Here is a 13,093-nt window from a genome sequence, read left to right as displayed (position 1 = left end):
ACTACGTACTCTGCAGTAGGCAATAATGTGTCAACGATAAATGTAACGGTAAATGTAGTCGAGAAATACAGTAATCCATTGTTACTATTTAAATTCGGTTGACGTCATAGGCGAACTGCTGACGTAATCGGCGAACTTTGCACTCGAATCTAATGCGCCATCGAATCTAATGCGCAGTCCAATTTTGAGTACTACATTTGGCCAAAAACGATGCGCATTAGATTCGCGTAAATACGCTATGTAAATTGAAGAAAAGTATTTATGGGTTGCCTCAATCCGGTAGAAATTGGTATATGAAAATAAAAAATGAATTAGAAAAACTTGGGCTGGTACAGTTAGCATCTGATAATTGTATATTCATTTATAATGATACCAAAAACATTTTTATATTGTGTTTGTATGTTGATGATTTAGCTGTATTCTGTAATAATAAAGAAATGCTTGAAAATATTGTTTCTAAAATAAAAAATGTATTTGAGTTACATGAAAATACTAATTCAAAATTTTTAGGAATGCAAATAGAAAAACTTGAAAATGGTATATGTTTGTCTCAAACAGAATATATTGAATCTTTATTGACTAAACACAATCTGGAAAATTGTAAAGCAGTGAAAACGCCAATCGTTAAAGGGGCAGATAAAGGTTTTTCATGTACAAATGAAAAAATTGATGCAATTTTGTATCAGGAATTAATTGGGGAACTTTTATATTTAGCGAATAGAATGCGTCCTGATATATCATTTGTAACAACTTATTTGTCACAATTTAATCATGCACCAGAAAAAAGGCATTATCTTTTGGCTAAAAGGGTATTAAGGTATTTAAAAGGTACAAAAAATAAAAAACTTTTCTATAGCAATGATTTTGGAGTTTTAAATGCATATGCTGATGCTAGCTGGGGAAATGCAGAAAATGGTAAGTCATTTTCTGGTGGTACTATTTTACTAGGTGATTCATTAATTTCTTAATGTAATGTGTTATATATTGTTTGTATTTCATTTTTGTATTGAAAAATGTTGCTCGCAGGAGGGGTGTGTTGGGTAGAGGCGAGCGGACGTTTTTTCTTATGCGCATGCGTATTAATTATGATGGCGCAGCTGTCTCTTCTACCGACACATCCGTCATTCGAGCTTCGAGCGTAGGGAGATGTTGATATGTTATTTGCTGTGTGATACTCAATATGATTTCCTGTGTGATATCTTTATTCATTATTCATGTAAATAAAGTGTGTTGTCCTACGATGGCTTCTTTACTCTAAATATTGGCCTCAGAACAACAAAAACTTTTCAATCTTATGATATTTGATTCTTGCGATTTCAAAAATAAAATATTTGACTAAAATATGAATAACATTTTAAGAAACCAAATGTAGGATAAAATTGTGTAAAGCAATGGGCACAATGATAAAACTGTTTAAAGCAGTGTATGCAAGTCATCCTAAGTTAAAATATCAGTTATACATCTCTCTTATTTATATATATTTTTTCTGAACGGAACATTGAAAGACGTGTAAAACTGTGCTTTACTGTATTTTCTCTTTTAATATAGTATGCAGTTTTCAAACGCATCGTAGTCTGGGTTACAAAGTATTCTTCCGAAAGAAACGCAGTTCAAATAAATAAAATCATATTCTGGAAAATTGATATTAATAAATATATTTAAAATGCTCAGTTCGAAGGAATAAATAGAAAATTTTAAAACAATTATCTGAAGAGACAACGCAACAGAAACAATTAAAATAAAAGTATAAAAATTTAAAAATGACCTAAAATAATAACTATGACGAAAAAAATATATAAAGAAAACTATTTGAAAAAAAAAAAAAAATAAACGCTGCACCTTTATTTACGCAGTTCGAATAGGTAAATAGAAATTTTTAAAACAGTTATTCGAAAAAAAACAAAAAAAACGTGCAACTTAAACAATTAAAATGAAATTCGAAAAAGAAAAAATTACTTAAAATAATAGGTTATAATTAAAAATATAATATAAAGAATATTATTTTGAAAAAAGGAACGATGGTGACTTTTTTTCCTCTCACGGGAAAGGAAACTAGGTTACCATATATTAAGAAGTTCGCCAAGTAAAGTATTCTTGGCGCAAACTGACAAAAATGTGCCAACATAAATTTGTGAATTTCTCCGTAAATTTCGCTCCAAATTTTACAAAATTTCATATTTAGGCTTAATTTGAGTCGTAGAATCGAAATATGTAAAAAAATTGGTATGTTATTTCAGAAAAAGCCCGATTTTGTGTCAAAATACCTATGTTAGAATAGTGCTATATATAAATCTAATATATATCCTAAGTCGCGCTTTCGAGACATGAAGAACGCAATTTGAATTTTGTCAATCGGCCCAGTAGATCGGGAGATATAGGACTGTCCCATTTCTTTTTTTGAGCAGTGTACATCTAACGTAATGAACATTTTGTTATGACGATGCCTATAGGATGCTAATATCCCTTTCATTCTCAAACTTTTTGTGAATATAATTTTATTTATTTTACTTAGCGATGTTTAATGTTCCTTCTCATTCGTGCTTTTTTCCTAGGACTGAACCAAACTTTATCATAAAATGATGTTCACTTTGTTTTAATGTTAGTGTATAAACAGACATGAAAATCACGTCTAAACAGAAACTGAAGTTTAGTCACTTAATCTCTTACATTTTATACGCATTTTACGTTTCAAATGACGCAATGATTGCAGTTTAGTATAACATAAAAGGAAATTGGTGGTCAAGTGGCAAATGAGCAAAGAAGACCTTTCAGTTCTGTGAACATCATAAAACAAAATAACAAAAGAAAAGTATGAAATTATTCGCATCGATTTGTCTGCAGCAATAATGAAAAAAATGTCAGAAGCTGACTATATGACTTGGAAAATGATATTTTTAAACACTCGCCTTTTAATTAAATTCATCTTATTACATATCTTTAAAATATGCTTTTTGAAGTAAAGTAAATGTTGTGCAGAAACTTTCGTGAGAGTGAGGGCACTAGGATGATATGGAGATAAGCTAGGGATACAAGCTTGGAGTCACGTAAGCTACATTTGGTAGAAAGGGATACGATAAGAGGATTTAGCAAAGTAAATACCATGGTCACACATGTTGATAGCGCGAGGGGCCACCTTTCAAGTAAAAAGCAGCAATAAATTACGTGGTTTCAGTAATTTTTTCCTCAACAGAGTGGGTGAGGGATTGAATAACTCACATGAACTGCGGAAATTTCAAAATCTTTCATGGACTGGTGCAAGCGGATAAAGATAGAAAAAGTTCCAATTTCTTTTTGGAAGGAGCGTGATTAGACTTGCTGAGCTATTCCTCCAAAAGCGAAAAGTTTTTTTTTTTTACTTATTCATCAGGGGATTTTGCTGTTATGAGCTAAATACACTTTTTATGGATTTCAATGTTTCAAACCTTAAGGTTGCCAGAGAAATCAAATCTGATTTCTCTTTACATTTTTACTACCATAAGTACAATAATAAAGACTCACGTAGGAAAGTTTAAAAGTCTAGCATAAAAATTATATTCTGAGAAAATGGCTCTTGAAATTTAGTATTAACGCTGAAATACGATTAGTTTTACCTTCTAAACAATATTATTAGATTATTTTATATAATTAAAATTTTTTTCTCATTAAATTAGAAAGTGATAATGATTAGTATCATACTGCAACTACACGGTGATCAGCGAATAAGCCCTGATTTCAAAATGAAATATCTCTACAACAAAGATCGATAGAATTATGCGGTAAACTGTACGTTTATTAGCAAAACTGTAAAAATGGTGTATTTAAACTGTAAAAATGGTGTATTTAAAAATGGTGTATTAGAATTTTGAAATCAGGGCTTATTCGCTGATCACCATGTATGTACAATGCTTTTCATGTTAATCTAGAACGAATAGCTGAAACTATAATTTATGTTCGGTGAATAATTTCGATGTGAATAAGTCTTAAAAATTAGTAAGTTAGTTTTAAATTCTTAAGAAACATATTTATTTTTAAAAACTGAGAAATGCATCTTTCGTCGCTAGAGCCAAATATTATCATTTTCGAAAATAATAATTATCAATTTTATAAAAAAATTTATTTAAATGAACTGTCAGCTTTAAACTATTATTTTAAGTGTTATTAATCCTATAATAAAACTTTTTATATTTTGTTTTAACGGAAAATAAACGCTTTCCCCAAAAATATAATTGTTACGTTTAGCTAAAAGCTTACTGGAAATAGCAACATTTTACTTCGCTGTCACCTCATCTAATGGAAGTATTTTAGCAATTTCAAATTAAAAAAAAAGACAGGCACCAGAAACATTTTTCACAAAGTTGAAGAAAATATTTTTAGTACTGTTACTTAACTTAAATATTGCTCTTCTCAATGCCAGTGGGAATCAGGTACTTTATATAAGTTTTGTAATAGTAAATATTGGGTCATCAAGAAAGTTATGCGGTTATTCAAATCGAAGAGAGTTTTCTTCCAGTTATTATATTACTGCTGATAAGGAATGATTTTGATTGAAACAAATGCTTAAATACGGTCTTTTCTGCTCACATTGTGTAATTTTCTAGGATTTATTGCAGCACAATTTTCATTTCAGTGAAATGCCATGAATGAGGAACCCAGAAATTCACTTTCGTCATATCATGCTCTATTATTTTAATACTTATTTAAATAATAAATTTAAAAAGTTTGTGCTATATATGAACAAAGAGCTGTGCTCAAAGGTGGTTTGAGAAGTTTAAGTTTGGAAATTTCAGTCTTGAAAATGATGCCCGCTCTGGACGACCATCCTGTGTAGACAAGGGACTATTAAAGGAGGCTATGACTGAAAATTCATCTGATATAGTTCAAGAAATATCAGACAGATTAAATACTTAATAAATATATTTCATAGTACATGACACCATTTGAAGATGATCTGATATGTAAGCTGCTTCTATGTATATAAGGTACCTCACATTTTAAAACAGCAGAATATGTTTGCTCGAGTTTCCGTACATAAATATTTGTTGGAGAAGAATGAAAAAGGCCTTTTTATTCAAATGGATCGTTACTCAAGATGAGAAGTGAATACTATTCAGTAATGTTACAAGAGAAACATCGCGTGGTGAGCCAAATGAACCTATTTTAGTAACTTCGAGAGGGAGCTTTTGTATGATCAGGGTACAAAGGAATTGTATACTATGAATTATTGTGGCAGTTTAAAAAGCAGAAATTGATGCAAAATGTCCAGAACTGCCCAGTTGTCGAGGTGTTGTCTTCCATCATGTCAATGCTTGAATTCCATCATGACAAGTTTTAATCTCTTCAATTCATTTCAAAATTTTCTGAATGCCCTGGAGTTCATTTCTTTGAAGACTGGCAAACAGCACTCGGTATCGTTTTAGGAATACATCTAATAACTTTTTTAAAAATGAAATTTTCCACTTGCTGGACAGATCGAAAAAAGTCGTAGAATCAAATGGTGCTTATGTGATTCCATGAATTTTTTTATGTTTTTGTACAGCTTCATTTGTGTTTATCATTTAAACACGGCAGAACTTTCCGAATGTCACAATGTTTTGAGCAGTTTTCGTAGTCTATGTCTCTCATAATTTATGCTTCATAAAGTTAAAACAAAGGTAATGTCAGTTCTGCTGATAAACCAAATTATCTCATAATCTGTTTATTAGTTTGTTTAATCCAATACTTGCAGCAGTTATTACGATATATCCGAACTCCAGTTATGTAAACAAATCTATTGATATCAATAAATCTCTGCTAAGCATAATTTGAAAACATCCAACTAAATATTTTATGCTAATCACATCATTAAAGTTTTAAGTCTCATTCCAAACATTTTAACATTTTACCGTTATTAAATTACGAATGCCGTTACACACACAAGCGGAAAAACTTGACGCTGTGAGTTTATTTAGCAATGAGGTTCAGTTTTCAATTAAATGCGAATATGACTAATAAAATAATTTAACAATTTCGTATAAAAGGCAGCAAGAATAAATTCATCTTTACATAAAATACGATGAGAAAATAACAAAACAGATCGAAACCTAATACTCACCTTAAGTTAAAAGAAACTGCATTAGCTTGGCCTAAAAATATTTGTTAACGCTTTAGACATTTAGCTATGCTTCTTTCAGAACATCTCATACAGAGATACCTTAACAAACAACGAGACACAAAATTATAAATTAAAAAAACTATTGCCCATAAAAATACTTTTTGATATATGAAAAAAAATTGCCCCTTTCCTATTGTCTCAATTTATCACGACTGTTTCATTACAGAGATAATGCAGATCTGAGTGGCAAGTAGTTTAGTATAAAGCCACAGGAATAGCTGGCAACTGGGGTGGTGGTATGACAGTCGGATTAATGTTGGCTGCCTGCTTATCCAACCTATCACTTAAGATTCTTTGAATAGCTGTTAGTTGTCAATACTCGGTTTTGTAGCCTCTCTTAGAAAGTAATTAGTTATTGTTCTTATAAGTATTTTAAAATCCAATACTTGTATACACAGCCAAGGCCAGGCTGTTGCTAACTTTGTTGTATAATATTTTCATTTTAGCTTTCGAAAGTGATGCGAGAAAATAAGCTTAAGTTCAATTCCCTACTTGAATCTGTTTTCAAGGTGCCCTGCACTGGGTACTATATACTAAATGCTGTCCATGTATCAATAATATTATTATTCGCAACCTCCAACAACCTTACGACAGCACAGACACGTCGTATAACAAGCTACCAGCCAACCAGTGGACATCAAAACTCCGTATAGTTAAAGCTGCTATTAGACCGGGGGCACAATTTCCCTCAGCACCTCGTCAAAGGTAACTTTTCGTTGACTTCTTGCTTCTTGGAATTATGCGTAGTTATGACCTGTGGTGCTTCCATTCTTCTAAATGGTTGACTTACTCGAATCACAGTGTCGAAGGCATCTTTCTCGAGCATCGAAATTGCACTAGAAACCTGCTATTTAAATCAATTCTGAGGCAATGTAATTGCAGGAAAAGTTTTGCGTGGTGTTTCGTGTCCGTACGTGTGATACCAGCTTTACAGCCTGAAAAAGCTTAACTTGGGTGGCGTACAGACTTTTATTAATTGCAACGGTTAGCCTTAGTCTCACTTTTAAACCATTATTTCATTTACTAATTTTTGTTTCAACAGTGATATCTAAACTAATACACAGCGTTTGTTTTCAACAATTTCAAAACAAACCGTCTTCATTTAATATGAAATTATATCTTTAAAATCTACGCTTAATAAAACCTCCACCTTAAGTACCGAATGCCGCTCAAACGTTATAGTGGTTAGGGAAGCCTACTGCAGTACCGAAGTGCCCGGATTCGAATCCCAGAGAAGGCATGCATGTTTGTAAATGTATAGTGCTTTTGCGGCATGGGGGAAATCTAAATATATGGCGAGCCGAAAGTCCTACCGTGGGGTTTGGTGGTAGGGGTCCAACCGCCTTGAGGCTCTGGCGACCATTCTTCCATGAAATTTATGAGCAAGACAACAACAACATTAAGTATCGAATTTACTCACGTTTGTATTACGATAGACTCAATGGCTACAAGGATGAACTTATTTCTATATCTTTATGAGAATAATCGGTAGTGTACATAAATCGACATTAAGTATCGACAACAACAACATTAAGTATCGAATTTACGCACGTTTGTATTACGATAGACTCAATGGCTACAAGGATGAACTTATTTCTATATCTTTATGAGAATAATCGGTAGTGTACATAAATCGCGACTTTTGAAGCACTCCTACGTTAGACATGGAACTGTCGTTTGGTTTGGGCAGCACGTTTTTAATACTATTTATAATAAGACTACTTCAAAGTTTTTAATAGAAATATTTCTCTGCTGCTCCTTTTAGTTTGTTTGTACATCAATCCCACTGCATGCATGAAAGACGAATTTTTATACTTACCATCTGTGTTGTATTTTACAATGTTGTTGCTTTCAAGCTGAAACATATAAAGACAAAATTAAGGAAATAATAAAATCTTATAATACATTTTATAATTTTTTTAATCAGTAAGTATCCATAAAAGTAAGAAACTCAAGCAAATTTGAATTTCAACAGTTTTGACTTTTCTTTGGTATTAATCCTACACGAAAAGCACAATATATTTTAAATGATAAACAAACTAACCTTCTTTTTCTGTATGAAAATTAGTTTTCAAGATTAAAGCAAGATATTATTTAAAAAAATGTGCTGTGTATATTTCATATATAAAATTTAAGGTCAAACATTAAGTAAGGAATTATCTGAAGAGAAAAAAAATTATATTATGCTTAGTCTTATTCAAAACTTTTATTTTTTAATGATACATTCAAACAACCTCTCATAATTATCTTTGTGAACCAAAGATCATTTGAAACCTACTGTTCACTTCTGTCTCACATTTTGAGAACAGTTACTCTTAGCAGAACACTGTTAATTATATCTATATAGTATAACCTTAATATTTAACTAAGTAGTTATTTCTTTTATACATTCAATTAATGTTACGTTAGCAAATAACTTTAGCATACTTTTTTAACCATTTTTTGTAGGTACAAACCAAATAACGAAATGTTTGGATATTTTTTCATGAGAGAAGAAAGAATTAAAATATTTTCTTATCGCTGGAAATTAATACTTCTTTCTTTACGGCAAACAAGGGAATACAAGAAATCCGTCTTAGGAAATTTAAACAGTTTCTTTCCTTATCTTGTTTGAAGACGAAGAAGACGGAATGGTATTGTCAAAAGAGAGCTGGCACATTTTCTTTAGTTATTTTGGCAAGTTTTTATCAGTTTTTCCTTTTCGTTTCTTTTGTGCTTAATTTTGAAAAACATTAGTACCACAACTATATTTTACAACGCTTGTTTTTTAATTTCTCAATAGAAACATTAATATATATATATATGTGATGTATCAGCTTTAGTCTTAGCTTAAATAATCAGACGATAAGTTTAAAAAACAGGATCCATTTATTATTATTCAGGAGAAATAGCAGTTACAAAAATCAGATATCCGGAGTAAATAAAAAGAATTACTAATAACTTTTTGTATGAAGTTTACTGCATCGTGACATTTAAGAAAAAGCCCCGATATTCCTTTTGCGAGTCTTTTTATAGCCTCTGGAAAGGCGGAGCTTCAAAGAAATGACGTCAGCCAATCCAGTTAGCTTTAAATATCTCCAGAACATTCTAAAATTGTACGTGTAGAAAAAGCGGGAAAAACAACTTGACTACGGGGCTGTGGATTTAATTCCACGTACTTTCAAATAAGAGAACGTCGCCATTAAAAATGAAAAGAACATACAGTTAGAATTTTAAGTGTATTCTTGACTATGGAATTTTATTATTACAAATATATATATATATATATATTTGTAATAATAACCTACTGGCTATTTGTATTAAATATGCACGCATAAAAATATTAGATTAAGAATTGGTTACCATTCTAATTATCAAAATTTAAGTTATAATACTTTAATTCTAAAATTCAGTGCAAAATTTGGGTCTGTTTAAGAAGACAAATTTCTTTATGTCTGTTCTTATTTCATTTAGTTTTAACCGTAAATTAGGATCTACTTTTAATTTTGTTCTGTATTTATTTTTAAAATATAACATGGAATAAAATATCGTTCACACAAATAGGTTGTACAAAAAGAGAAAAAAAAAAAAAAAAAAAAAAAAAAGGAAAAAAAAAAAAAAATTAATAGCTTTACTTGAAATAAATTTGTTTAAATTCATTTTCGGCTCAGCCAAAAGTTAGCAAAAGTGTTTGTTACTTCTGAAATCTTCGGTTAAAATTCGATCACAGCAAATTTCAATCAATTGTCCTTTTTCTTCACGAGATAAAATTTCAAGTACCTTTGAACAAATTGGAACTTTCATAATCAGAATTTTTCATAATCCTCGGAAAAATACACGGTGAAATTATTTATCAATGAAAAACTATGATTTTTAATGTCAGATGCTAATTTTTCTTATATTTTCAAACTATTTTCGGTTAGAAAACTCTCTGAAAGTGATAAAAAGTTTAAAATATTATTATCCAATTGTTTGATTATTAGTTCGGTTTTTTTATCATTGCATTTATTTTTATCTCTAATGTTAAACGAATTAATACTTTGTCTTTGTAATCCTAAATTTAATTCATTTACCTTTCCAAAGATATCAGCTAAATATGCTAAACGCGTCAACCATAATTCACTAAATAAAAATTTTTGCGATTGTAATTTTGAATCGCAGAGGAAAATTTGAATTTATGATCGAGGTTCAAAAAGACACTTTAAAACTTTGCCTCTGGATAACCACCTTACTTCGAAACCTAACAAAAGCGTTTCATGTTCACTGCCTATCTCTTGGCATAAAATCGTAAATATTCTTGAATTTAATGCTCGGCCTTCAATAAAATTAACAATTTTCACAGCTTGATTCAAAACGATTTTCAGGTTTTCGGGGATTGTTTTGGCTATTAAAGCTTCACGATGAATAGAGCAGAGAGTAAATTTAGTTTCAGGAGCGACTTTCTTTATTTTTTAACTAGCACCGGAATGTTGGCAATGCAATTATTTCAAATAATATCATTCTCAGACATAAAATCGTCAATTTGAAAGTTTTGTTTGCAGTTGTTCTGTCATGAAGTGATTCACAAAATAAATAATCTTCGACAATTCATTTATCTTCTTCGAAACGTATATAAACAAATAATTGAACAAAGTTCATTATATCAGTACTTTCATCCAACTGCAATGCAAAATACTCACTGTATTTTATTTTTTGCATGAGTGTATCTTTTATGGAATTTGCCATTTCATGAATTCGTCGACTTATGTATTATTTGATAACGGAATTTTATTAAGTTCATGAGCCGCTTTTTCGTCGTATATTCTTAAAGCGATATCTTTAGCTGCTGATCATATAAGGTTTTCTCCAATAGTGTGAGCCTATACAGTCTTGGCAATTCTTAGGCTTACTTGGTAACTAGCTTCCAATGCTTTTTCACTTTAAGTAACGAAACCCTTCATTAGTTGTTTACTATTTTTGAACTCCTATAATTTCCTCTTAAAATATTCTTCAGATTTATCCTTTAAACTGGCATGCTTAGATTCAAGATATCTCTTAAGAAGCGATCGTTTCTTACTTTGACTGGATGACTCACTGAAAACAACACATTGAGGTTGAAGGTCCATTCATCTCCATTTCAAGTAAACACGAATGATAAATAACTTTCGTTATATTTTTCATAAACAATTTTTCTTTTCAATATTCTTAGTTCTAGTAGATTTCCTGGATCCATCGCCTGTGAATCATTACTTTAGTCAATACAAGCCATTTTTTCATTTTTTAAATCTATGTTTGTTTTATTATTTTTTGACAAATATTTAAATTCACAATATATTACGAGTTCTTCAAAAACAAACGGCTATATTCTCAAATCGTGTAGACAAGTAAGGAATATAATGCAACAAGAAGACAAAATAGCTGCTGTTAGAGACAGCAAATCGACGTAAAAAAAATTATTCTAATTGAAAATAGAGTACTATGAGCCCGGAAATGGCGGCGACATAAAGTGTAGACATGCTAATAAATCGATCAATTCTAAAAGAATTAATGAGATACTATTATCTTTTTATAGGATCTTATTTTTATTTCTTATTAAATACAACATCCATTTCTATTACTCCTTTTAAAAACATCATTTATGACAAATTTTGTTATATCTATGGCTAAGAGCATATCTGTGAAAATGAAAACGGATTATTTTGCTAAAGTTTGTGAGCACCTTGTTGGCAACCGCCGTCGATTTCCCTAGCGCATGCGCATGATAAGCAAGTTCTCTGCTGCGTAATACTTATACTTAGTTAATACGCAGTTAGCCAAAGTCAATGTTGAGTATTGCATGTAAGAGAGAAGCGCAAAGCGCTGTGTAATATCATGTTTCTACTCTGCTGTTCAACGTCTTCGTAGTTCAAATAAATGTTTGCCATGTATATAGAAGACATCATTTTATTCTTCATAGGTTATGGGCCCAGATAGCGCTTAACTGTGCAGTGCAACTACCATTGTTAAATTCTTTCGGCAAGCCAAGCTGCGTCGACTGAAATGACAATGGCGACGACTAATACAGTGTCAATTGAAAAGCTAAACAAGGACAACTTTGATACGTGAAAGTTGCAAATGGAAGCAATACTGATTAAAAATGATCATTGGGACTATGTAACTGGGAAAATTCCGAAACCAGAACCTGGTGATGAAGAATTTGCTAAATGGAAAACTGCTGACCAAAAAGCACGAGCGGATATAATCCTATTCATCTTACCCAGCGAACTTCCACAAGTAAAGAATTGTATAACATCTCACGAACTGTGGCGTAAATTGCATTCTATTTACGAATCGAAGGGATCAGCTAGAAAGGCAACAATTCTAAAAAAACTGCTTTTTACAAAAATGAGTGATGCTAAACAAATGAATGATCATCTAAATGATTTTTTTATTCTTGTGGACAAACTGAAAGAAATGGAAATAAACATTGCGGATGATTTGCTTACAATATTGCTTTTATATAGCATACCGGACTCTTATGAAAGCTTTCGAATAGCTAGTGAATCTCGTGATGAACTGCCTTCTCCAGAAATGCTGAAAATTAAACTGTTGGAAGAAGCTAACGCTCACAAAAATAAAGATTCAACGTTTTCTGAACCACAGCATGCGTTCTATTCGAAAGATCGGAAGTATACTCAACGACCGGTTCCTAAACCGAAACCAGATAAGTCTGCAAACCGAAGACAGTATCCAGTTAACTACAGATGCAACTTCTGCCATATCTATGGGCATAGAGCATTGGAATGTAGGAAGAAAAGTAAAGAAACTAAAAGCAAATACCTTAGTGAAACTGCGATGTCTGCAGAATATCAGAATTCCCTGGAGCAAGAAAAAGCCGTAGCATGCACTAATAGTAATTCTAAACACATTTTTGTCTGGATAGTGGTGCAACATCGCATATGTGTAACAGCAAGGAACTGTTTCAAGAAATTCACGAGGTAGGTGACACTTATGTTAAATTAGCTG

General features: G+C 31.4%; 1 protein-coding gene across 1 annotated transcript in view; it reads right to left on the bottom strand.

Moving 5' to 3' along the window:
- Positions 1-13,093, bottom strand: part of LOC118200862 (zwei Ig domain protein zig-2-like) — an 81,216-nt gene that overhangs the window by 49,410 nt on the left and 18,713 nt on the right. Inside the window, exon 3 of the mRNA XM_035372845.2 lies at positions 7,950-7,986. Within this exon, the coding sequence (XP_035228736.1) occupies positions 7,950-7,986 (37 nt within the window). The remainder of the gene's footprint in view (positions 1-7,949; positions 7,987-13,093) is intronic.

This window comes from Stegodyphus dumicola, chromosome X1 (genome assembly GCF_044657685.1).
Source record: "Stegodyphus dumicola isolate Sdum_Otavi_A_Nest chromosome X1, ASM4465768v1".
Classification (NCBI taxonomy): Eukaryota; Metazoa; Arthropoda; class Arachnida; order Araneae; family Eresidae; genus Stegodyphus; species Stegodyphus dumicola.
This window is presented reverse-complemented; position numbering and strand designations above follow the sequence as displayed.